Source organism: Schistocerca gregaria, chromosome 2 (genome assembly GCF_023897955.1).
Source record: "Schistocerca gregaria isolate iqSchGreg1 chromosome 2, iqSchGreg1.2, whole genome shotgun sequence".
NCBI lineage: Eukaryota > Metazoa > Arthropoda > Insecta > Orthoptera > Acrididae > Schistocerca > Schistocerca gregaria.
Genome location: NC_064921.1, coordinates 372,455,330 through 372,482,970, shown reverse-complemented (window position 1 = coordinate 372,482,970; position 27,641 = coordinate 372,455,330). Strand labels below are relative to the sequence as shown.

At 45.2% G+C, this 27,641-nt stretch overlaps 1 protein-coding gene across 6 annotated transcripts in view; it reads left to right on the top strand.

Moving 5' to 3' along the window:
• LOC126319852 (espin) overlaps positions 1-27,641 on the top strand; it is a 569,186-nt gene that overhangs the window by 494,523 nt on the left and 47,022 nt on the right. For all 6 annotated transcript variants that reach the window (XM_049993564.1, XM_049993548.1, XM_049993541.1 and 3 more), the window contains 2 exons: positions 908-1,209; positions 12,175-12,819. In XM_049993564.1, the coding sequence (XP_049849521.1) occupies positions 908-1,209; positions 12,175-12,819 (947 nt within the window). The remainder of the gene's footprint in view (positions 1-907; positions 1,210-12,174; positions 12,820-27,641) is intronic.

Sequence of the window (27,641 nt, the reverse complement as noted above, 5' to 3'; positions counted from 1 at the left end):
TTTCATGCTGCTGTTTTCCACTTTTTCGCTTCCAGTGTATGAAAAATCTGTTGCTCATTACCATAACTCTGGCAATTACTAATTAAGTAATATGATAACAATACCCGGTGATAATATACGTACAATAACTACAACATTCACTTCTCACACTCTAGTCCACAGCTCGTGGTCTAGTGGTCTAGTTGCTGCCTCTGGATCACGGGGTCTCGGGTTCGATTCCCGACCGTGTGAGGGATTTTCTCTGCCCGGGCACTGGGTGTATGTGCTGTTATCATTTCATCATCATCATTCGTGGCAGTAGCTAGATTTGACTGTGTCGAAATTGGGATTTTGCGCGGGCGCTGATGACCGCACAGTTGAGCGTCCCACAAACCAATCACCATCATCTCACCCTCTAGTCTGTTCTTACGCTAGTCGTATGCATTTTTTCATTACTATAGCAGTTCCTATTATTGGACATAATCACGGTCTTAGTAGCTGCTTGCAAAAGTAACAAGTACGATAGTCACAGTACATGACTGTCGCTTTTTCTGCCAGCTGACATGGGATTGTGGAAATAACTTCTTTTATACGTTTGTTGTTGTACAAACCGCTACATGCTCAATGCTGTGATTACGTAAGACATTTCCCGGTAAGGAGGCTGAGTAGTATACCGGAACTTCGGAACTCGTCTCACGGAAGACCAGATGGTGATGGGTTGGTCTAGTAGGCCATAAACAGTCCAAAGAATCATTCGAATCGAAGTCGCCGTCACATGATCTGTTAATACCACAGACTTGTTGAATATTACTTTTTTACTTTATTACTGACTGTAGCATATTCCTAAATTTGTAGCATTAAACTCATAAGCAATTGCCTTTCAGAGCTCTTAACTGAAATATTGACTGATTGACTGACTCCTCTCCAGGGCCCTGAAGCGAGTGGTGTCGGAGCCCGCACAGCTGTCTCCGCCGCCTCCGCCCCCACCGCCTCCAATCGCCGCCCCCGACATGGACGCCCCAAAAGCCGCCCCTGCCCAGACTGACGCCTCCCCGCAAGCAGACTCCAGCAAGTCACGCCAGCAGGAGGCCGTTCCAGCTCCGGAGGCAGCCGCCCCCGCGGAAGAGCCGCCGGCCAAGGCGGACACCGTCGTCCTGGAGGAGCCGTCGCTGAGGCCGTCCGAGGTCCGCAAGACCAACAGGTCGCCTTCCATCGCGTCCACCTCATCAGGTACAAAGCACGCGCCGCCGATCGCGCTCACTAAGAATTCGTGCTTCATTTGCACGGTCAATGGCTGTTTATTGCCAGTTGGCTGAAGCAGCTGAAACGGAGAAAGTGACTGAATTCTTCTTTTCTTTCTCATGGTAGTTTCCTGTCACTTGTAAGCGGCCCGTGCCAGTTTCAGTGTTATTATGTGTACGAAATTAATTCTCACGCCGCACATCAAATTTTTAGCATGTAAGGTTTCCGTTCACGAGGTCATTGCATCGTTTCCAGTTAGTAACATTTATTTTACTCTCAGTTATAAATTCTATATTTATTATTAAATATAAATTTTAAAGAAAAAAATACTAAATCATTATTTTTAATAAAACAAAATCATTTTATTTTAATTACTAATCGCATGAAAATGAGAGTATTTGAAGTAAATTAAATTTAAGTACGTAAACGCCTAACATCAGATATAAAAAACACTTTAGCGTTTTGTATCTCATTCGACAAGAACGTTATGGGATCATTTTGCAGGTCGCCTGTTTCTCTGGTTGTCCGACTGATAAGGTCCCTTTTTTGCAGGAAATAGTAGAGGTATCAAGTTGAAATTTATGTCACATACTAAATTCTGGGGTCCCTTGGCGATGTAAAAAATTTATGCTTCTGTGTCAACGCAGTGAATAGATACGGTCATTTATGTCACATATTTCGATACCCGCAAATTTACTCATCAAAACTTATAAGGTACTTCCTGTTGACCTAGAATCATTAAATTTGTGAAGAAGGAAGGTTTCACAGTACAAGTAAACGAAAAAAAATACTAAAATTCTTAATTTGTGATTACATAACATAAAAAAGTCTTTTTTTGCCATTTGTTGTCCGTCTGTCCGTCAGTTCCATTTTCTCTGGAACGGATAGAGGTATCAAGTCGTAATGTACGCCACATATTAAGATTTGTGATACCTTGTCAGTGTAAAAACTTCAAGCTTCTAAGTCAATGCAATCAAACGATATGGCCATGTATGTCACATAGTTTGACTATCGCAGACTCACTCATAAGAATCTACAGATGAACTATTTACATACCTGTCAGGGCTGCTGGGCTAGTAGTAAAGCGCATGCCTCAAAACAGAGTTCGTGGGATCGAATATCCATCGGAGCACAGATTTTTTAATCTTCATTTTAAACTAGCCTCTGCTTGTCAATAAAGTGAGAACTCAGCAGAAACGACAAGTGCTCCCAATTCCACGTTGAACTGTAGGCACCCTTTCACCAGTTGGATAATCGGATTAGATTAGGAACACGCAAGTCACCGAAGTGACTCCGAACAGAAGGACTGCACCAGGCCACTGAGGCACACAAAATAATTTTTGTTATTATTACTATTCATATACATAATTCTGTTTTTACGGAACCTCCAGAGTACGAGTTCCGCCTGTCCTTGTCCAGATTTCTTATTTGCAGCGATTGCGTTGTATTATTCACGTATATAATATTTTCGTTTAACAATAAGGCATTTCATGTGTTTGTAGATCCATTGACCTGGGGAATACAAACCTCACACGCTAAACAATTAGCCACCAGCGACTCTTTTAATATGTTCCAACAGTTTTGCGCTTAACAGCGATCAGAAATATTCTAATCTTCACAGGCAATTTTTTGGATTTTTTGTTTTTTGTGAACTGTGTCATACTTCAAGAATTTGATATCCGGGCAATGGTCATCAAATTCTGCAAGTATGAAGGAAATAGTTTTCTAATAATTGGAGCAGGCCAGTTCATAAGACTCTCTTCTACGTCAGCTGCCTGTACTTTTATTGCTGCCTGCTTCTTACACCGCGCCACTGCCGAAGTTAAGAACATTATAATCTTCGAGTACAAGGCAACAGTTGAACACGAAGGGAATGGGTGCTGCTGTCTATTCAAAATGACACAGTTTTGGTGGTACTTCATTTTTCACTCTATAATGTTACTTCACGTGTCTGCGCTATTTACATACTAATATTATATACGTATTAGAATCTCATTGGTAGCCAGATCGCTCTAGTACAGCAACTCATTTCTCGCCGGCGCAACGAAATTTAGTACCGCGCTATAACCATTCAGCTGAGTTTCAGATATCACGATCAGTACTTCGCGATGAGCATACATCACAACACAACACTTTGCTGATTAATCCTTGTGGTTCGGTTCACAGTTCGATACTCATCGAATAGCCAAAGCGGCGCGCATCAAAAAAAGTTTTGCGTCACCTCGATTCCTACAATTCCGGAACCTGTACAGAAAATTGGAGTAGAGATCAACATCATTTCCGCCCTTTCTATTGCTCATGAAAACCACACATTGCATGTTGTGCCTCCATACAGCGAGACCTTCAGAGGTGAAGGTCCAGATTGCTGTGCACACCGGTACCTCTAATACCCAGTAATACGTCCTCTTGCATTGATGCATGCCTGTATTCGTCGTGGCATACTGTCGACAAATTCATCAATGCAGTCCAGATTGTCCCACTTCTCTACGGCGATTCGGTGTAGGTCCCTCAGAGTGGTTGGTTGGTCACGTCATCCATAAACAGCCCTTTTCAATCCATCCCAGGCATGTTCGATAGGGTTCATGTCTGGAGAACATGCTGGGCACTTTAGTCGAGCGATGTCGTTATCCTGAAGGAAGTCAGGGGGCGCGAACTGTTGTCCATGAAGACGAATGCCTCGCCAATATGCTGCCGATATGGTTGCACTATCGGTCAGAGGATGGTATTCACCTATCGTAGAGCCTTCCATGACCACCAGCGACGTACGTCGGCCCCACATAATGCAACCCAACATCCGAGAACCTCCACCTTGTTGCACTCGCTGGACAGTGTGTCGAAGGCGTTCAGCCTGATCGGGTTGCCTCCAGACATGTCTCCAACGATTGTCTGGTTAAAGGCATATGCGACACACATCGGTGAAGAGAACGTGATGCCAATCCTGAGCGGTCCATTCGGCACGTTGTTGTGCCCATTTGTACATGGTGTCTTGGTTGCAAAGATGGACCTCGCCATGGACGTCGGGAGTGAAGTTGCGCATCATGCAGATTATTGCGCACAGTTTGAGTCGTAACACGACGTTCTGAGGCTGTACGAAAAGCATTATTTAACGTGGTGGCGTTGCTGTCAGGGTTCCTCCGAGCCGTAATCAGTAGGTAGCGGTCATCCACTGCAGTAGTAGCCCTTGGGTGGCCTTAGCGAGGCATGTCATCGATAGTTCCTATCTCTCTGTATCTCCTCCATGTCCGAACAACATCGCTTCGGTTCACTCCTAGACGCCTGGACACTTCCATTGTTTAGAGCCCTTCCTGGCACCAAGTAACAATGCGGACGCGATCGGACCGCAGTATTGACCGTCTAGGCATGGTTGAACTACAGACAACACGAGCCGTGTACCTCCTTTCTGGTGGAATGACTGGAACTGATCGGCTGTCAGACCTCCGCCGGCTAATAGACGCTGCTCATGAATAGTTGGGCGAGTTAGTAACATCTCTGAGCAGTTAAAGGGACTGTGTCTGTGATACAATATCCACAGTCAATGTCTATCATCAGCAGTACTGGGAACCGGGGTGTTGCCAAACTTTCCTGTCGAATCGTTTCAAAATAAGCACGAAAATGCGTCGCTAGTCTAGTTCCGTGGTGTACTCGTACACGCAACAACTAATTAGTTATTACCGACGTATGAAGGATCCTGATACGTCCTTGACTGTGTAAAGAACAAAATGCCGTTAGAGGTTTCAAAATAAAATAATTTATTCAAACTATGTCCCCTTGAATTCTACACATTTATGACATCTTTGTTCCAGCTGCCTTAACTCAGAAAAAAATTCTATTGTGCTGCGAAGCACTCATCCGCAGCCTTGCTGGCTTCCTCAATGCACAGAAATCGTGTTTCCTCCAGGTGCTTGTTGATCTTTGGGGACGCATAATAGTCTATAGGAGCCAAGTCCGGCGAACAGAGAAGATCTGCCAATTCAGGTTGTTGAAGATATTACTTTGCCGTTATTGCTTTACTATGTTGTAAGTAGTCAATAAGAAGGATTTCATCTGTATTCCAAAAGACGAACGCTAGCGGCTTGCCCATTGATCTTTGTCTTATGAATTTCTCTGCACATGTAGAACCATCCTTTGGACGGTTCTTTGGTCGCTGCACATCCATGGTGACGATACTATACAGGCGAAAGTGACGAAACTGTACTGTGAAGCAACCACTTGTTCACAATTTGGTGTGCATTGAGACGTTCGGGGACACACCTCGCTGAACGTTCTCTCATTTTCAGAATCTCTTAAACCGTATGACTCACGCGTTCTCGGTATATTCCCAGGGTATCGGCTATCTTCTTATCAGTTGTCCTCCGATCATCTAGGATCATGGAATGAACAATATCCACGATTTCTGGAACTATGACTTCAGTTGGCCTTCCAGGACGCTCTTTATCTTCGGTGCTGAAATACTCTGTTTTAAATACAGCAACCCAATTATTGATAGTGGGGTAGGAAGGGCAAAATGGCTCTGAGCACTATGGGACTCAACTGCTGTGGTCATTAGCCCCTAGAACTTAGGACTACTGAAACCTAACTAACCTAAGGAGATCACACACATCCATGCCCGAGGCAGGATTCGAACCTGCGACCGTAGCAGTCGCACGGTTCCGGACTGCGCGCCTAGAACCGCGAGACCACCGCGGCCGGCTATATAGGAAGGGCAATTACCACCCAGTGTACAAGACATATTTTTAAAAAAATCACAGTACGGGTCCCTTTCACTGTGAATTCTGTATTTTCTTGCTCCATGTTTACTTCGAACCTGCACAGGGGAGTAAAATAAAAATCAATGCTTCTGCTACGCAATTGCTATTACATATAAAATAATTTTAACCCGAAAAAGCCAATTACATATAATGTAATTTTAACCAGAAAAAGCCAAGGGCTTAAGAACACCCCTTTATAATAGAGGTTTTACCCCCATCCTCTGCTCCATGCTCCTACTAGCAACCCGACTCCTGCAATGTCTCCCCAAAAACATTTGCGCAGCATGCCTCTCTAAGTTTGCGCCGGACGGTGTGGTCCACCGTTTCTAGGCGCTTCATTCTGGAACCGCCTCGGGAATGGAAGCGTGTCATGTCCTTAGGTTAGTTAGGTTTAAGTAGTTCTAAGTTCTAGGGGACTGATGACCTCAGATGTTGAGTCCCACAGTGCTAAGAGCCATTTGAACCATCTAAGTTCATATTACGAATAAATGCCTCACTTCGCGGGAACTATCTATAGCGACGTACTATACTTAGCTTACACGTTGGCGTATGATATACTACAGTTTTCATAAATTAGAAGAGAAAAACACAACATTAATATTAAGTCGGGAAAACATTAAGTAATTACCTTGGAAAGTGAGTATGTTGTTGCCATGGTACTTCCACATCCAAACAAATGGCATTGCAAATCATTAGTGTCATCTGCACACAGCAGACAACATGCCTCTGAGAGTAGTGCAAGCTTTGGTGTCGGCGAGACGACACCCGGCATCGCCAATACCGTAAAGGAGCTTCGACACATTGTTCTCCTGTCCAAATGCATCGGAACTTCGTTGACATGTTGGAGGCAGGCCAAACAGAACAATTTTGGTTGTTGAGTCAATCCTGGCTAAGGCCTTGTAAATGCTGTAATGCACTCACAGGGAGAAAGACTTAGAACCTATCCGCTGGACCCGCATTCGGAAGGACGACGGTTCAAACTCCCGTCCGGCCATTCTGATTTAGGTTTTCTGTGATTTTCCTACATCACTTACGGCAAATGCTTTCCAAAGGGCGCTGCCCCCTTTCTTTCCTGTCCTTCCGTAATCCGAGCTTGTGCTCCGCCTCTAATGACCTCGTTGTCGATGGGACGTTAAACACTAATCTCCTCCTTCTCCTCGAGCCTACCGCAAGTACAGTCTGGAGCCACGACCAGGGTAATGCCATTGAAAACAGTGACGATGCGTTTGTGAAAGACACGTGTTTATCTCTCAGTGTCAGGACTGTGCCAAGTGCCCACTTCTGTTCTGTTCGAGGTGTCTAAAGCAGCGTTTCCGCTTCGGTTCTCATGCACTGCAGAGCTCGGGCTAGTGCTGGAGGACTGCGGTACTAGCCCCGCAGTGCGCTAGAAAATGTGAGAGGAGATGGCGACACCATTCCACTGATAGGCTAGAAAAACAGCAATATTTACTGTAACCGCCTCCGAAGCCGAGGTCGCAAATTCACGCTTGGCCGAGCGCTCAAGTCAGAGGTACGTCGGTTCGAATACTGCTAGTGGAAAATTTTCGCTGTCAATATTTGGCCGACGGTGTTAGCATAAAGTTCCTCATAACCAGTCTTTGCGCCAATGTCATGGCTTAATTTCCAAACATTTCAGCAGTGTCACATGCCATCACTTCATGAGAGACTGCGGAGATGTTTGGAATTTAAGGCATGACATTGGCGCAAAGACTGGTTATGAGGAACTTTATGCTAACACCGTCGGCCAAATATTGATAGCGAAAAGTATCCACCACCAGTATTCGAACCGACGTACCTCTGACTTGAGCGCTCCGCCAAGCGTGCCTGGTGATCCGTCTTTCGGATGGGAATGTTAAGCTCGACGGCGGCCTTGGTATTACCCGATAGGAGTAAGCTGTGTCTCCGCAGGGGGTTTCATCCTCTCCCTTCCTTGCATCGATAAAAAAACAAACCCAACACTACAGTGTACAAACGCGTATCACAGTCATCGACACGACACAGATAAATAACTGCCTCTTCATTAAGGCTTGCAGGAAGGCAACGGTGAACCGCCTCCACTAGGATCTCGCCTGGAAGAGCGCGCGCCGGCCGCGGTGGTCTTGCGGTTCTAGGCGCTACAGTCCGGAACCGCGGGACTGCTACGGTCGCAGGTTCGAATCCTGCCGGGGGCATGGATGTGTGTGATGTCCTTAGGTTAGTTAGGTTTAAGTAGTTCTAAGTTCTAGGGGGCTGATGACCTTAGAAGTTAAGTCCCATAGTGCTCAGAGCCATTTGAACCATTTGAACAGCGCGCAGGATTCCTACACTTGCACTCTTACGCTCATTCCTCGACTATGGGACTACTATGACTTGACCTGAACCAAGTTTATCTGTCCTCTTTCCTCTACTTTCTCGAAAGGTCGCAAGTTTAGTATGGAGAATTTGGCGGAGTTCCTTTTAATTCTTTAATTCACTTTGGGTGACAGTAGGAACAGTTGCAGGTCAGAAACAAGATAGTTACTGTAAAAATTGTGAGATTCATACCTATTCTATCAGATGTATTCTTTGAAGATACTACGGAATGTCGTCTTACATGCTCGTACTGTTACTTACCAGACTTTCACGTCTTTGCTTTACCAGATCTTTCATACCGTGTTAAGGACTGAAGGAATAAATACGCTGAGGGGACAAAATTCATGGGATAGCATTAGGCACATGTAAGGATGGCGGTAATATCTCGTAAACAAGGTATAAAAGGGAAGTACATTGACGGAGTTGTCGTTTGAACTCCGGTGATCCGTGTGAGGAGGTTTCCGACGTGATTATGGTCGCGCGAATTAACAGATTTTGAAGCTGGAATGGTAGTTGGAGCTAGACGCATTGGTCATCATATTTCGGAAATCTTCAGGGAATTCAGTATTCTGATATCCTCAGTGTGAGGAGTGTGCCGAGAATACCAAATTTCAGGCATTACTTATCACCATGGACAAGGCAGTGGCCGATGGCCTTCTCTTAACCACCGGGAGTAGCAGCGTTTGCGTAGAGTTGTCAGTGCTAAGAGACTGGATTCTCGTTCGGAAGAAGTGAGATTCGAACTCGTCTTACTCTGGTGAAAATTTTACTTTTTTTCTTTACATTACTTCAAGTAAGTGCTAGGATGGTTATTTCGAAAGGATTGTAGTTGCGCTCCGTCCCTAGGCTAGTCCAAAGTTTCTATCCCGTCTGTACACACTGAAATCGACAGTACGCTGAACCGTAACCTTCTCTGTTCTTCATGTCTTTGTTCTGTTTTTTAATTAAGTTTAACCTAGCTGCATCACAGTATGGTAAAATACACAGCCATCTCTCAGCCTCTGTCCACTACCATTTTTATGTCCCACTTCAATTTTAACCGTCAACTAGTGAAATGCTCATACGCTAATACTCTAGTGGGGTCTCGGAGTACCCCAATTAGTTAAACGAAGCCGTCATTTACAGAAATTTTATTTTGAACTGCACTTTTATCACTGAATATTATAAACATTCTTACGCAATGTATATATGATTACAAGCAATTTTGGCACACTGAAATTCTGTGATCGGGACAAACATGTTTTGAGCATTTTTCACACACTATTTTGGTTTTCTTGTCCGAATTTCTTGCACACATGTAGCATCTTGCTTTCCTCATGGGTTGTGGTTCTGAAGATGTTGAGGCAGGAGGAGTACCACCAAGTTTAACAACAACGTCTCTCAGTTCACGAGAAAGGGGTAGCACATCTCGACGTTGTACATGGGCTTTTACTAAATGCATTCCAAGCCTCTGTAGCAATTCTCTTCTTTTTAAATCACCAGTTTGATCAAGCTGTTTGGTGCACTGAAGTAAAACAGCAACATTGACTCCTACTATGTTTAAAATGGCATAAAATACAGACATGGGCCATTTGTGTGTTCGCCGTGATACCGAATAGTTGGCGCACATTTGGCACAGTGCGTCAACTCCTCCTTTTGTAGCATTGTAGTCAATGATCATTTCAGGTTTTCTCTTTTGAGTACTAATTGTCTGATTCCGGCGCATATATGAAAGCAACACAACAGCTCTACCTTTCCGAGGAACTTAAGAACAAATTGTCTTTCCTTCGTTACGCTCAAATAATGAAGATTCTGTGGTCGCTTTCTGTTTAGTTTGAATTCTTCTAGGATCTGTGGCGTATTTAGCTGTAGAGTGCCTAATACAGTCAATTTTCTGGCTGCCAGTTGATCACAGAGTTCAAGTTTAGTGTGACGTTTCTATTGCTTCGCTCAGTTGGTGTTATTAATTGCAAAACATCGTGTACTGGAATTGATAATACACTTTTATTTGTCCCTTTGCCTGTGTAGACAAATGCATTGCATAAACAGAATGCTCATGAATCACAAAGGACATAACTTTGAGACCGTATAAGGCTGGTTTCTTAGGCATATCCATGCGAAATTTGCACCTACCACGAAAGGGTACTAACATTTCATCGATTGTCACTTTCGCTCCTGGAGGATAATACTTTTGACATTTGTCTATAAAGAGTTCCCAGAGATCTCTAATAGCTACAAGTCTGTCATCAGCTTTCCTAGCATCTCTTGTAGTAGCACAATCGAAACACAAATAAGACAAAATGAATAAAAATCTATGAACGCTCATAGTGGCTCGAAACACACCACGACCAGATCCATCATTAGCAAAAAGTCCAACAACATTTTCATGATTAGATTTCGTTACTCTAGATAAATAACGCAGATGTAATAATGCTCTCAGTTCTATTATATCTAGCGGCTTTATGAATCCTGGTTGAGAAGCTCTGTATTTGTTTGACATGTCATGTGTCTTGACGTTTATATTGGTGAGTATTAGTTGTAATAAATCTTCAGTAATGAACAATTCCCAAACAGATAATATGTCAGTTGAATAAAGCGTTTTTGCTTCACGTCTATCGCCTGGAAGGCGACTATGTATATTGTGACCACGGGTATCAGTTTTAGGCGGAGCTTCTTTTGACCATTGTAGCAATGCTTTTTCCTAAAATATATTTGTCAGCGGAAGGCCTAATACACGCCTCTACATCTGATTCTTCACAACTTCTTTCTGATATAACTTCAGAGGTGGAATGATGATCACTTAGTATAAGCTCATCCTCATCCGCTGTACTCTCTTCGTCAGATTGCAAAAACGCACGATCATACACTAGTCTATCCACCTCGTCATCTGTTAATGACTTCGATGATGCCATTCTGAAAAATAATGCATACGTACATAACCTTAAAAATTGACGTTATCATTGAAATTTTGCTCTTTTCGATGTACCCAAAAGCTTCAGTCACGTAAAACACTAATTGAGATAATGAAACACAATTTACGTTAATACTCTTTGGGGTATTCGGAGACCTCTTTCTCTTTGTCTCACAAAATATTAACGGAAACACCGCATCCAACACTCACAGTTAAACGGCATCACTTCACTGGGGACTACCAGGAACACAAGTGCCATCTGTTTTTCCGTTAACATACTGTGTGTTGTATTAATATCGCACGGGGTTCTCCAGGACCCCACTAGGGCAGTTAAGGGTTAATCTACGAGTATATACTGAAGTTGCAACATACAAAAGAAGGGTATTTAATCCTGCGAAAACTGATATCAGTAAATCACTTCATTAGAGAGCCTCCTTCCTATGCTGCCAAAATACTTCCGATGAAAATTCCGTACAACCACTAGAATCGATTAGGTTTAATCCGGCTTGCGTTAGCCACATCTGCTTTACAGAATGGTGCTCCAGTATGTACTTCAGCTCAGCTTCCCGAGCCTGAGCGTGTTTAACAGTAACACTCGTCCTAGTATTTTCATCCAGCATGCAGCGCGCTATAAAATGAATTACCGTTTAGATCTGTGCCGATAGAAATGGCATTTGCTAACGAACAACGGGTCCAGCACCCTACCGCTCGGAACTGCTCGTTACATTAACAAGGATGATACTCGGTTTGTCCGAATCCAATCTGCACGCGGCTCGTTCCATTAAGTGGAGTCCCGGAGTGTGGTGTGAAAGGCAGAGACGCACTGTTTCCTGCGATCCACTTTCCGGGCCGGCCAGATGCGTGCTGTCCGGCCGGTGTTTTCGCGGCCTTGGTGCCGCTAATTAGGGGTTGCGATTTCACTGGCGGCGCGCTACTTGCTGCCGTCACGGCTGCTGACACCTCCCTCCCCCCCTCTGCCCGCAGCGGCCAGCAGCGCCAGTGGAGGGGGCGCCACCCCTCCGGCCTCGACGACGCCCGCTCCGGCAGCCGCCGTCACTCCGGATCCGCAGCCCGAGCCCGAAGGCCGCTCGGGACCCAACCTGGTCAACAAGCAGATGGTCCTGCCCTTCATCCCGCCCAGGTTTCCCAGCGGGGCCGGAGACTCGGACGCGCTCATCAAGCCTTCGGAGTACCTGCGCAGCCTAGGCGGCAAGCCGACCCCGGTGGCGGGCATAGGCGTCAAGACGGAGTCCTCCGCGCAGCAGTCGACGGTGGCGGCGCCGGCCGAGCGCGAAACATCGCCACCGCCAGCGGCTGCGACCGCCCCCTCCCCCGCCGCCGCAGCGCCAGAATCCCCGGCGGCGCCCGCAGAGGCGCCGGCGCCACCCCCGCCGCCCCCACCCGCTCTCTGCGCGCCCACCACCAACGGCAGCGCCGACGACGAGCCGACGACCCCCACCGGCGGCGAGGAAGGGGGCAACGGGACCCAGAGCCGCAAGACGCTGCCGCCGCAGCCACTGGGCGCCATCAGCATACAGGAGCTCAACAGCGTGCAGCTGCGACGCACAGAGAAACAGCCCGCCACTAAGACCATGTCGGCGCCCCCGGCCAAGAACAACATCCTCTCGCGTGAGTACTCTGCGCTAGGCGCTACATTCCACATCTCTACATTACTAGTCTGCAGTTCGCATCCAAGTGAAGCGCTACCGTCTGACCACTGGTGGGCTTGGGCTTGTTACTATTACGGAATCCGTTGATGGTGGCCCCACTGCTCTCGACTTTGTTGCACATGCTGGCGTAACATGCTTAATAAGTTGTACTGTTTCCAGTTGAAGACTCCTTTGGACTGTGGTGTCACCGCCAGACACCACACTTGCTAGGTGGTAGCCTTTAAATCGGCCGCGGTCCGTTAGTATACGTCGCACCCGCGTGTCGCCACTATCAGTGGTTGCCGACCGAGCGCCGCCACACGGCAGGTCTAGTCTAGAGAGACTCCCTAGCACTCGCCCCAGTTGTACAGCCGACTTTGCTAGCGATGGTTCACTGACTGCAGACGCTCTCGTTTGCAGAGACGACCGTTTAGCATAGCCTTCAGCTACGTCATTTGCTACGACCTAGCAAGGCGCCATATTCAGTTACTATTGATATTGATATTGTGAATCATGTACCTTCAAGAGCGACGTTCATCATTAATGGATTAAACTTAAGTATCCAACTAAACACGTCCGCTTTCTGAATTCTAATTCCTTGTCAGGTTCCAGACCTCACGTGAGTATAGTCCTTCCCTCCCCACGCCAGCCTGCGTGAACTAAAACGCGTGCATTTCGGCCTCCCTTCGTAACACGGTGTTAGCTCTTCAGCCAACACTACATGGACTTTGTAGTTGTCGTTTGTATGTTTATGACAGATGTGCTTGGGATCTGAAGATGACGCTTTTCGTTGTGGAAACTGGTAGCGTGTTTTGAATAAACGACGTTGGATTACAATACAGTTGTCTGGTCTCGGGGAAACACAAAAAGGGCCTCTTTTGGAATACTTCTGCGCCATCTGGAATCCTTACCAGATTGGATTAACGGACTACATAGAGAAAGTTCAAACGAGAGCAGGACGTTCTCTATTATCTCGAAATCGGGGAGGGAGTGTCACGATACACGATTCGGGATGGACACATTAAAAACAAAGGCGTTTTTCGTTGCGGCGTCATCTTCTCTCGAAATTTCAATCACCAGCTTAGCCCATAATATATTGTTGGTGCTGCCTACATACGGAGAAACGGTCATCATAATGAAATAAGGGAAGTCAGAGCTCACACCGAAAGATATAGGTGTTCGTTTTTTTCCCTGCTCTGTCCAAAATTGGAATAATAGCGAATTATTGTGAAGATCATTCGATGAACCCTCTGCCAGGCCGTTAAATGTGATTTACAGAGTATCCATATAGATATATGGTAGATATTCAAGTAGTTTATGTACGGCTGCGACCCGCTGTTCTCGATGGATTAAGATCTTCGTTTCTCCCTGAGTAGGTGGGAGTGAACCAAATATCCGCGCATTTGGAGAAGAACGATGATAATCGATATTTTGCGAAAAGTTCTAGCTGCAACGAAAATCGCCTTTGTTTTAATGATTGCCACGCCAAGTCGCGTATTACATCCTTTACACTCTCTCCCCTATTTTGTGATAATACAAAACGAGCTGCCCTTCCTTAACTTTGTCAATGTCCTCTGTTAGTCCTTTCTGATAAAGATCCTATTCAGCGCAGCACACTCTAGCAGAGAACAGGCAAGCGTTGTTTAGCCGGTATGGTTAGTAAATTTATAGTATCCTCTAAGTGTTCTGCCAATCATAAGAGATATCATTCGCCTTTCCCACTATATTTTCTATCTGATTGTTTCAATTTAAGTTGTTCGTACTTGTAATCACTAGATATTTATGATTAATGGAATTGGGAATTTCATGCTATAGTATTAGACAAGGTGTTATTATTAAATTTGAATTAAAATGAATGAAAGTCTATACGACAACAACAGCGTTTTATTGTTGGCCATTCGAAGACCCACAACTGGTTTCGCAACTTATAGGTGCTTCCTCATGAGCATTTCTGTACCATAGAACTATAATCTCAGTGTACTAAAAATCATACACGAAATCGGCATCTATCCTTGATTTGTCATTGTGGTGAAATATCCCAATGCAGAATCGAGTATTTCTGGTTTAACTGTGTTATTGAACCTATCACACTCCTTGTCATCATTGAATGTTTGGCAACTAATTTTTGTGTCACTAATTAAGTTGTTTTATTGTTCCATTATTAGTGATTATTTTGGCTCGTACTTTTTCGCGTCCTCCAAATGCTATCACTTTTGGTAAGACTCCGCCTGTCAAATGAGGGGAAATGTCTTATGATACAACTAAGTCACATCGGAGAGCTGTTCAAGACCATGATTGCTAAAGCTCTTTCATCCGTTCGCGACTGGTACCTTTGCTTTACGATGCGTGAATGTCAAACCTGAAATGAGACCGTTTGAAGTACGATGAGTGCATGTAAATTGTTAGTATTTTGGTGCCAGAACATTGTCTACGCCTGTCGAACAGCATCAGTAGGGACATTGATGGGCAGATTATCCTGAGTAAAGTTTAACTGTTCTCGCTCCAGACCACTTATTGGAGAAGAGTGTTTTTTTAATTTCAAAGGTGGCATTGGTGCTTAGTCTAGTGATTAGGAACCTTGAGACATTTATTCTGGTTCCCTTAAATTGTTCCATTATTAGTGATTATTTTGGCTTGTACTTTTTCGCGTCCTCTAAATGCTATCACTTTTGGTAAGACTCCGCCTGTCAAATGAGGGGAAATGTCTTATGATATAACTAAGTCACATCGGAGAGCTGTTCAAGACCATGATTGCTAAAGGTCTTTCATCCGTTCGCGACTGGTACCTTTGCTTTACGATGCGTGAATGTCAATCCTGAAATGAGACCGTTTGAAGTACGATGAGTGCGTGTAAATTGTTAGTATTTTGGTGCCAGAACATTGTCTACTCCTGTCGAACAGCATCAGTAGGAACATTGATGGGCAGATTATCCTGAGTAAAGTCTAACTGTTCTCGCTCCAGACCACTTATTGGAGAAGACTGTTTTTTTAATTTCAACGGTGGCATTGGTGCTTAGTCTAGTGATTAGTAACCTTTAGACATTTATTCTGGTTCCCTTACCCCAAAAGTCCCATTGATGAATACTTCTTGCTACAACTGCACCTGAAGAAGTCACTATGGAGATAAGCGGCGTATTTCGATTAATCGTTCTATACCGACTATGACCATAAATAGATACTCAAACAGGACACTTAAAAAAAACGTTTTTCACACCACTCTCATTAGTTTAATAGTTTTCCACTGTTTTTGAAACTTCTTTCTCAAATCGCTACGTACAGTCACACGTGTAATAGAGATAAAAGTAAACTTCAGCAGTTGTTGTCTCCAATCGTTAACAGGACAGTGCGGACACATTATTCAGTCTTTCTAGATGCCTCGAATAGTAATTAAGAGTCTAAACCGTTCGCGCCTTGTCACTTTACGACATAACTGTCAGAAAGGGAAGCTGTGCACCGCAATGATGCACACCACAGCGATGTCATTTGAATATGTAGCCACTAGCGTGAGACACAAAACATTGAGTATCTGGCTCGTCGTGATATATAGATGTAAACTACAGCACGAGATAATCATTTCCTACGAACTGTGGCTTGTAGGTAGCAGACAGTATACGTTGACTTTGAGCTCTAGGTGTCCATAGGGAACGTTACAAACCATCAGCACAGGTGTGCACAACAAGGTGGACAAAGTAACACATGGAATGGAACCGGCATCAGTGTTGTAGGACGCTCTTAATAGCTTAGTCTGACTCCTGATGATCCTCGTAGAAGATCATACAAACGGCCAGGTACTAATCCACGTTGAAGGCATGCAGCCCTATGGCGTCAGTTGGGAGTTGGCTAGGTTCTTAACTGGACTGATATCATTCATGTACGTTGGACGGCCGTCACCGCCATCGCTGGCGATTCTGGTTGGTTTGCTATTGCTATAGCATGAAGTAACAGTCGCACTGGCACTTCAAGTAGTGAGCATTTCGTACCAGCGGACTGCGACGCACGTCGGTACCAGGAACGGAGGCCGGATGTCGAGGCCTGGTGGACAGCAGGAGAGGGGGTAGGGCATGAGACCAGGCGTCCAGCCGTGACGGCCCGCTCTGTGCAGCGCGTCCCGGTGACGCATCGGCCCTGCTGACTCACACCACCACGACTTGTCCAGCAGCAAAGCCACACACCTGCGCCCCCTGTGCATAGCTGAACAAGCAGAAACTGTACGAATGTATCTGGTTTATCACTGTAGGCGAACCCTTAGTCTCTTGAGTGGATTAGTTCCGTCCTGTACATCCACGCAACTTGTGAAGATCTCTGAGCATCTTTACTCTCATCGCACACACAAGCCCCACTTGACTTTGTCTCCACACCATTCAATTCTCTGTTGTCGTGTCAGTAGCAACAACGCATGGAAACTCGAGAATTCAACCGAGCTTCCAATAATATCTTCCCGACAGCTCGTGGTGACACTCTGCCTGTAATATATACCCGGATTTCCGGTGTTGTCATTTGCGCATTGGTAAGATCTGGTCCAACAGTCCTACGGTCTTCTCGTATTATAATTTTCTGGAAAGACCCAGCTCACTCGCGTTGTCATACCGTTGTCATGAGTTCGTCTGGTCAGCACTCGCTCTGCAATCATTGTATTACACCCAGCTGCCTGTCCGAAATGTCATCATGGTGTTTCCATGTGCCTCAAGCCAGTGATTGGACTTTCCTCGAATCCGAAACACGGCAGTAAGTGGCTCATGTACATCCTCTGGTCACGCTGTTTTGCGATGTCCATCTTAAAAGTTCCAGTAGCCATCCTGTACTCTCACCAAACTCCATCTGCGGGAATACGTCTTTTTCCTGTAATGGGCTTCAAAATGGTTCAAATGGCTGTGAGCACTATGGGACTTAACATCTTAGCTCATCAGTCCTCTAGAACTTAGAACTACTGAAACCTAACTAACCTGAGGACATCACACACATCCATGCCCGAGGCAGGGTTAGAATCTGTGACCGTAGCGGTCGCGCGGTTCCAGACTGAAGCGCCACACCGGCTGGCTGTAATGGGCTTCCTTGAGGATGAAATTATAATCAGTTTCCTAACGTTCGTGTAATATTATCCATTTCCACGAGCGTATGAAGTGCATATAAAGTCTATCCACAACCGTCACAGTTTTTTTGTGGATGTTTGCTGAGAGGTTCGACACCTCCTTTAATCGACTGTCGAGTCTTTGCACTCACAATGGAAGTATTTTGGTATTGAAAATAAAACAGTCCTCTACTCCGTAAGTTTTCAACTCAGCACGTTTTGATGCTGCTATAACAGACCATGACTGCTACTGGCATTGGCAATTTCGGATTGTGTCACCCTTTCCCCATGTTTTTCCTTCATCTCTACCATGTTTGATCTGTCCATTCTGCGAAAGTAACAAATCGTACATCGTGATAAATGTTGTCTCGGCGGTACGCCCTTTCTCATTTTCTGTCAGTGTACTGAACTGTTTTCTTCTGATATGTCGCTTCATAAACGTTTTCGATTTACGAGAGGCGTCCAAAAAGTAATGCAACATTTTTTTCCTAAAAGCAGGTTTGTTTTGACCAGGATTTCAATACACCTCATTATTCCCCACTCTTTTGGCTACAGTACTCTGTTTTCAACAAAATCTCCGCTCAATGCCACGGGCTTACGCCACCTTACTGGGAGGGCCTTTAACGCGCATGGTACCACTCTACTGGTGGCCAACGGAGCCAACGTCTTGCTGCACGAATAACCTCCCCATCATCCACGTACTGCTTCCCGCGGATTGCGTCCTTTGTTGGGCCAAACAGATGAAAGTCGGAAGGTGCGATACACATGCTGTAAGATGGATCAGGAAGAACAGACCAGTGAAGTTTTGTGAGCTGCCCCTGGGTGCGCAGACTTGTGTGGGGCTTTTCGTTGTCATGGAGAACGAGAATTTACTCGTAGTTTGCATTTTTGTGGCGACGAACACACTGCTGGACTCACAACTGTGTGTGTCCGGCCGGCACGCGGAAGATAGGAGAGGTTTGCGCGACCCTGCTGCGATGGTGCTAGACGCCTCGCCCAGACTCACCGTGGTTTTTTTCACTGCCATGTCTCCGTAGACATTCTGCAAGCGTCTATGAATATATACGATGCTCTGATTTTTCTGCCAAAAGAAACTCAGTGACAGCCTTATGCTTGGAACGCACCTTCGTTACAGACGCCGGTTTGAGGGGTACGTATAGCGTCGCCACGTATCGAAATTCCACGAAATTATAACGACTGAAGCTGGAATATTCCACGGTTTCCACAAGAAATTTCGCATTTTTTCAACCGAAATTGGCCGAAAAAGGTGGTGCATTACTTTCTGAACGCCCCTCGTATTTCTTACGTTTGTCTGGAGTGTTTTCGAGAGACGTTCCCCACCTGTCGTTCTGATATTAACAACTGAATGCTACAACGTCTGTATCACAGATTCACTTCAAACTTCACAGATTTACTTCAGCCTTTAGTAGACCGTTAAAACAACATAACGTGCAATAAGTAAGATGCACTACTTTAGCAATTTTGAGAAAATCGCAAGAAAATTTGGAAATTTTTGGTAAGTTTCTATGGGACCAAAATGCTGAGGTTATCGGTCCTTAGGCTTACACACAGGAAAATCGCAAGAGAAGTGCTACGCGTCTATTACGTAACGGACGTATCTGTGCCTAGGTGCTGGATGTTAGAGCTCATGGCGGTCAAGTGGATAGCGTTCAAGTGACGCTAGCCAAACGGTTATGTGGTGACGATTCGATTCCCGCTCGGACCTAACTTGTAATCTATATTATTTTCCGTCACTGGTTATATTATTTGAGTTATGTGACCTCGGTTAGGAATGGTATCATAAATCTGTTGCTTCTTCTCCTAAGGCAAACTGGCCCACAAATATTATAACTGGCTCTTGATATTGGTACAGTGGTGAGATTCGAGCACGTATCTTCTATCAGGGACAGATCTGGGGCTCTCGCTGGCCACGGGAGTAGCTCAGTATCACTCTGGTAGTCACAGACACACATGCTGTGTGGACGAGCATTGTCCTGTTGAAAGATGGCACCATGATATTTCGAATGAGAGGCGACAGACGAGGACGCACTATGTCCGTGACGTACCGTTGTGCCGTCAGTGTTCACTCAGTCACTGCCAGACACGACCTAAAGCCATACCCGATGGCTCTTCACACCACTACTCTTGGAGTGATAGCGCTTTACCTCTCCAAAATACTGGAAGAGTGGGACCTCTCGCCAGGTCGTCTATATATTCCTCGACGATGGTCACCCGGAGCATGCAGAACCGTGATTCGCCGGGCTATAAATAGCGTGATTCTGGAAGATGACGTCAGTCAGCCTGCAGCCGCACGAGCACCCGCACGATGCCTCGTCGTCGTTATGTTAGAAGGCGCTTTAGGCCCTCTGTTTTTAAAGCTTGTAAGAGTGTCAATCTTTCTCCAAAAGCTACCGACGAGGCTTCTATACTTTCTGGTGCCCACAGGTGGATGGGTTTTGTTGCAAGATTTAGTTTGGCTATGTCAGTGCAAGGAACGGGTAATGGTTGGATTACTATTGCCTTTTTTCGTCTAGTGATGCTAAGAAGAGTTCTTTGGATTCCTTTCCAACTCGTGATGTAATTGCTTGGAAGACTTTTAATATTATACATCAGTCTAATAAAGCATATGGAGGAAGTTATCTGTCTAGTGATGAGCCACTAGTTTTAAGAAGTCGTGTGTGTCGTAAACTTGAAAGTTCTGAATCAGTATATCTATGGTGTAAGTATTCATGAGCCGTGTATGCTTCACGGGTACGTCGCCACTCCAAATGTCGCCATTTGTGTTGCGAATTTAACGGCAGTCTATGCACTGGACAGTAATTTCGTAGTCTGGCTGCTGCTAGTCACCGAACAATGGTGCGAAATGACGTAGAATGTTGCAGGGACTCAGTTACTTGTTACTGGGTGGCAGGTGCAGATGTGGAGGGGTCACGATCCTCCGATGTTCCATGCTGTTCAACGTGAGGCAACTGTCACAGCCGAATGCCTCACGAATCTGGATATTGCACGATTCGACCAGTCCACCAAATGGAGACACACACTGCGGGCTCTTTCAAACTTTCTCGGGTGCTGATAATTCCGTATCATGGCATCATCATTCACTGTGATCATGCAGCATATGACGTTGTTCACGTCTCTTATGTACCGTACCATGCCTGATAACACTAAATACTAAACACGAAATACACTAATGCACTCTGTTGGCTGTCCTACCTGTCACAGAGAATTAGAACTCTAATTCTTTATTTATTCGCCGACGGAGTGTACGAGCACGAAGTGGCATTCATATACGACCATGTCTCCTAAGCGTTACACTTTTTTGTCAAGCTGTGTGTATAATTTGCTTAGTTCTCTTGCAACTAATTTTGTAAGATCATTCGACTTCTGATCTTTCTGGACCGCTCTTCAGGGTATTTGTGGTTGTTTATTTTCCCAGTTATTACTTGTCAATCAAGCAATCGAATAATAATATCATGCTTTAGAATAGTAACAGTTCTCCCTGTCTATGTATTATCAGCACGTTACATTTATTTTAGTTTCAGGGAAAATATCCAGTGTTTGCATAAGTTGCTGATCCTTTACCGTTCTTCCTGCATTTCGTTACAATTCCTAGTGTTGTGGTTTTCCTGTATTCAAAAGCACCATTTTTGAACAGCATAACAGAGCTTTCGACCTTATCAACTAGATCATTGACAGATACATCGTGAACAGTGCCGCTCCTCTAATAGTCCTTGGGGTACACGCGAAGCTACTTTTATATCTATTCCGTCCCTTGAAGATGTTAAGTTCTGATAGGAATTCCTGATACAAGTCACAAAACTCAAACACAGCGGGTCGAGTTTCGCAAAATCGCTGTCTGTGGATTTTATGTTGCCTCCTTTTCCTCGACGTCCGAATACGCGACCATAAAACGTTCTGTAGTTCTACGGCAGAATGACTTTCCGTGAAATAGGCTTGCAATTATGCGTACTACTCCAAAGCGCCTTTTGGAAATGTTGCGTAAAGACTGTAGTGGTCTTCCACATGGTCATGTGCGAGGGAAGTTCGAAAAGTGTTACACATTATTATGGCAAGGTAAGTGCCTTTTATTGAATGCTGCACTACACGTCAGAATGACATTGATATTGACGCTATTTTTCAACACAGTCACCAAGTCTCTGCAAACAACGATCAGACCATTCTACAAATCAATCGTTCAGTTCCTCGACGATAAAAACAAGCTCTTTGGTCACGGAGCCAATCGAAATCCGCTGTGTGAACGGCCTCGTCTTAGTAAAATCTCTTTCTATCCAGGTGTTCTTTCATCTTGCCGAAAGAACGGAAGTCGCATGGTGCAAGATCTGGACATTCCGATCAACACCACTTACGTCTGTGCAGACTTGATTAAATTGTTGAAACCATTGCACTATAGATGAACGTGGCATTGGATTTGATCTGCATAGCGCCAGAGTTGTACAGTGAATCTTTGTGCAATTTAGACGTTTAGCCCACGAGAATAGTACTTTGCCGCGTGCTTCAGATTTGGAGTATGTTTCCAGCTGCATCACCATTTCCACTGCGTGTCTTGAGCCCGTTACGTATAAGGCAACAGAACTGTATCTGCACGAGACCCGGAACATGTAGTCGCTTACGACAGTGCTCCACTTTTGTTGAGCAATGATCATAGAGTTGGACGAGATGCGTAACTTACTTTCTGAAGTACCAACGCAAATGCGCAGGGCTCTGTTATACACTGGAGCATATACCAACTGTGTCACCGTGCGTCGCGCCGCATCCCGGAACTGCGGAGGTGTCTCGTCAAAAGCTCGTTGCCGCGAGCTTTAGCCACGCGCCAGCAATTCCTGAAGCGAGAACCGTGTACTCTACTTGCCTTTGTCGCTCCGCGACCCGCAGGCGTGCAGTCCCTTGTGGCCAACGGTAACTCGGCTTCGCGCACCGCGGTGCAGATAACGTTGCCGCAAGACGGTCACTGTCGCTAGTCGACCGGTCAAAGCAACAAAGGACTCTCACGGATGAAGTTCAGCTTTCAGTTCGTGCTGATTCCACACATGAAAGTTGTCAGATGTAGAACGATATACTGATGTAAACGCTCTGTAATTCTGATCTGTGTGACCCAAGGCATGAAAGAACTGTTTTTGCTCCAGTCGACTAGTTCGGAAGCAGATGCCAAGTCACAATTATTTTGCCATAATGAAACGTTTGCATCACAGTGCACGATCAACACTGCTTCGCATTTATGTGATCTAGTTTGGATCTGGTTACTGATATATTTGCCGGCCGCGGTGGTCTCGCCGCTCTAGGCGCTCAGTCCAGAGCCGCGCGACAGCTACGGTCGCGGTTCGAATCCTGCCTCGGGCATAGATCTGTGTGATGTCCTTAGGTTAGTTAGGTTTAAGTAGTTCTAAGTTATAGGGGACAGATGACCACAGATGTTAAGTCTCATAGTGCTCAGAGCCATTTGAACCATTTTGAACTGATAAATTTCTCAAGGATTCAGTTTTTTCTTCTTGAAGAAGAACAATCTCCAGTTTCGCATCAGTCGTGGGAAGTGATTGTTTGACTCCAACACGTTTAGCTTGTGAACTGTGGATATATTCAGCCCGCCCGACATTCCCCTGACACGACTTGCAAAGCAGCATTAAAGAAAATATGATGTGCCAGAAAGTACTTCATCCGGCATGCACGTTATGTTCAGTCCAGTTTCCTGTAGGAAAACTTCTTAAATACGTCTTTTTCAAACAGAACTGTTATTTTTACCGCTTTCGCTGGTCAGTGTTTGTCCCGTCTGTGACAGTAATCGTTAATGTTGGGAAATCGCCCACGATTTAGCGATTATTTTTATTCTGTGGCCGGATGCATCCCCTGTCGACACGAACACCACTCACCCCCAGGGAAGTAAGTTACCAACATCAAGGCGAGTGCAAAAAACAACATCACAACTAGAATGGCCAGTGGAATCGCATCTCGTAAAGCAGCGCTGATTGCCGTTTATTACGTCCCACACTATTGAAACTATCTCCTCCTCTCTTCCTTTTTGGTCGAAATAGCCATTACGCGCAAAGTGGCTTGCTGTGTTAACAGTATTCAAGACAACTGTCTCCACCTGTCCAATGCTAGCGTGTTGTTTTTCATGATCTACACATATTTTATACTCCGCAGGCCACACTGCAGTATGCGGCGCAGGGAAATAGCGTGCCAGAGTGATTTCCCCGACCCACACCCCCGCCCCTCCGTTTCGTCGACCTCTCTTCTATTACGTTCACAAACGATTTGTCGGTTGCCCGCCATACGACACCGAGTTTCTCTAGTTTCAGCGTCATGGTCATCACGCGAACTGTTTGTTGTAGGAATCTGTGTGTTTCTTCACTCAGTGTGGAACGCGGACACCCGGAATCTTGTCAGTAAAGCGCCCCGTGTGTCAAATCGTGTCCCTTGTAAGGTCTTCCACTGCGGTTCTGTAAGGTATTTCAAATACGTCTATTAAACATGCGCATTTATTTTAGCACACGCGTTTCGTTCTTCTTCATTTGTAAGGGGAGGTCAACATTTTTCCATTATAAGACCATACAGCCCGGAATCGGTATGCCAATCAGGTAAAATCGCCCTGAGCAATGTGGTATTCACCTCCCGACGCACCAGGTTGAAAATACTTGTTTGGTGAAACTCCATGGTCTATTATGTGAAGAAGTTTGAACTGACTGCTGCACATCTTCGTCCGACAGAAACAGTCGACCCTTCAGCATCTTTCTGAAAGGTCCGAAGACTTGATAATCACATGGGGAGAGATCAGGACAATAGGACGGGTGCTCTGTTGTTTCGCAAGTGACTTGACGTAACTCCTGTGTTACAACATTTGCGATATGAGGACATGCGTTGTCATAAATCAGTAGCACCTCCTGGCGCACTGCTTTTGACAGTACACATCCTTAATTCTCCGACGGACTTCTACTGGTGTTTGTTCTTCGGCAACCAAGAAACGAATAACAGCAAGGCGGTCCCGTTTGGCTGCATTTGGTAATAATATCGCCATACTTTACGTTTCTGCATTTACCATACCTACTACGGAAAGACGCGAATCATACACAGATCCCTTGCCAACATATTGAAACTTATACAGGGTGAAGATTAATAAAACCGACGAACTGACGAACTGCAGGCAATGAGGAAAAAAGATCCTATGAACACGTGTCCGGAAATGGCCGGTGCGCGTGCAACGACAACAAATCGTCCCGGAACACAGTACAGAGCTGCATCGCATCTACGTCACAGGAGACGTTCAAAGTGGCGTCCATGGGAGGCAATGAACGCGTTCACGCACACCTGTAATGTAAGGTGCACAAAATCGTACTTTGGCTTACGCCATGCTGGCGGGCCGCTTGCCTGGAGCTTGTACTTGGATTCATCTCAGTATCCTGCAGAACCCGGTCCTCCAAATCTGGTGTACCCACAGTCCACGGACTCCCTGTACGTTCGTCTGTCTGAAAAGACCCATGATAAGACAAACGCCCAAAAAGGGCTTGAAATTTTGTGATGTGGTTCGTATCTGTGAGGGTACATGATTTGGTATAGTCGTGTTGCCCCTCGACCGTTTCCTTCTGCCTGGCTGTACACAAATACCATCTCGGCTTGTTCCCGGCATGAGAAACGAGCCCTTCTGCTGTATACAATACACTGCGTCAATCTCACAGCCTGCAGTGCACAAGGAACACACGGCACATGGTCAGAGGAACTGTCATTCGTCAGCGCCATCTATCATGTCAACGATGCGTTTCCGGATACATGTTCGTAGGACTCTTTTTCCTCAATTTAGAGGTAGTAATCCGTCACTGTAGTTTGTCGCTTTTATTAATGTTCATCCTGTATACCCGAATCGGAGTCGCATTACGTTGTGTATACACTGCAGCAATGCCCCCCCCCCCCCCCCCAGACTGAAACTTTTTAATTGCCCCTTATACAAGAACGATAGTGATCTGGAATCAGACATACTTACGGTTTTAGTTTGCTTCTAGGTACACCAAGACATATCAAAATCTTAAAACACAAACTGCTCTTATATCTGGATGCAAAGCAAAATTGAAAATATGTGTATGTCCAGAACGCTCATGAATAAAACGAAACTCTTACGAAAAAATAAATAAACACCTTTTACCAACTGCAAAGGTGGGTTGGTACACATTAAATAATTGAAGAACTACTACGGACACTGTGACCACACAAATGAATAATTCTCTCAATGCTGTTTGTTGAACATTTCCACAATTGTTGCTCCGAAGAAACTCTTGACGAAGAGGGCAAATTTCTCTTAAAGTACCGAGCGATATAGATGCCGCGGTGATCACAATCTGGACACGTATTCGACTTTCCGCATTATCCCTTTCACTACCAATGTTTTCGGAGTGGAAGACATTAATGTAAGGTCATTTTATTTAATGTCTAATCGGAAGTAATAGAATGAAAAAAAAAATGTTTCCGCCGTATTTTTCTCCAACGCTGGGAGGAGTATAGATATCCAGTTTTATTCATAGGTACCACCGGGGTTTCAGAAGACGATTGCGCAAAACGTACAAGACATACAGAAAATAAACACGCATCAGTGGACAGAGAGTGTCTCTCCAAGGCCGTAACTCATATTACAGGTGCTCAGTGTGGATACTGATAGTGACGTGGCAAACATCGATACGTCTGCGCAATCCATTGATACGAATTGTCCGGAAAAGCGCAACAGCAGCCTGCTTTCCAAATCTTTTCATTGGGTTGCCTATCTGCAGGCGAGAGCTAATTCGATGCGACAATACGGACCAGAGGTTAAGAATGAAGCTTGAATGGAGCACAAAGCACATGTGCTGTCTGTAATTGCAAGAGCTATTTTTTTCCAGTTCCGATCTGTCGTGAAATGAAAACCACAGTGAGTTGCATCTTTACGTTGAGGGCGGACAGTGAGGACGCAAAGATGCCTAGAACAGTAGAGTTTTCCGTCAAGTGTGAAGTGTGCGCTGTCATTCTAATTCTTCACACTGAGCCCATACAACGTAACTGCCACTCCATACAGCAACGTACGGAAATGGCTCAGGAATTCTGAAGCAAGACATACAGACTTTCATGATGCGGGCGGTCAAAGACGGAAGCGAATGTGAACCAATGATCTTGTTTGGCCAGCGGATCAAGCGATTCAAGAAAGTCGTCTACGAAGCGCAATTCGTAACAAGAGAAGAGGAATGTTGTCTCTGAGCATTATCTTTCTTCATGACAGTTCTAACGAACTGCAGTTGCAACAAAGACGCTCTTGGGAAGTGTTCGATCATCCACCACACAGCAGGACTGGACACCTTGAGATTTTCATCTCTTCTATTCACCTGAACTGCTGGCTATGAGGACAGCGTTTGGGTGCAGATAACGACCTGCAGACGAACATAGAGAATTAGAGGAAAGTACAGATGAATGTTACAAATAAAGCAATTCTGATTTTCGCTGCGGTTCCCATTTTCCTACCGATCCGATCTTGGAAAAAAATAGCCCACGTATAAGAAATTCCATTTTCCAGTAAGGCACTGATACGTAGCAATAAGATGTAGCAAATTGCCACTGGTTCTCTGATAACGTATCATGAGACACAAACACGTCCGTATGGTAGTGAAAGGGTTAAGGTTTTTCACGATTTTCCCAAGTCGCTTAAGGTGAATGCTTGTGGGGTTCTTTGAAAGATTGATGTTCCTCCCCATCTTTAACGAGTCCGA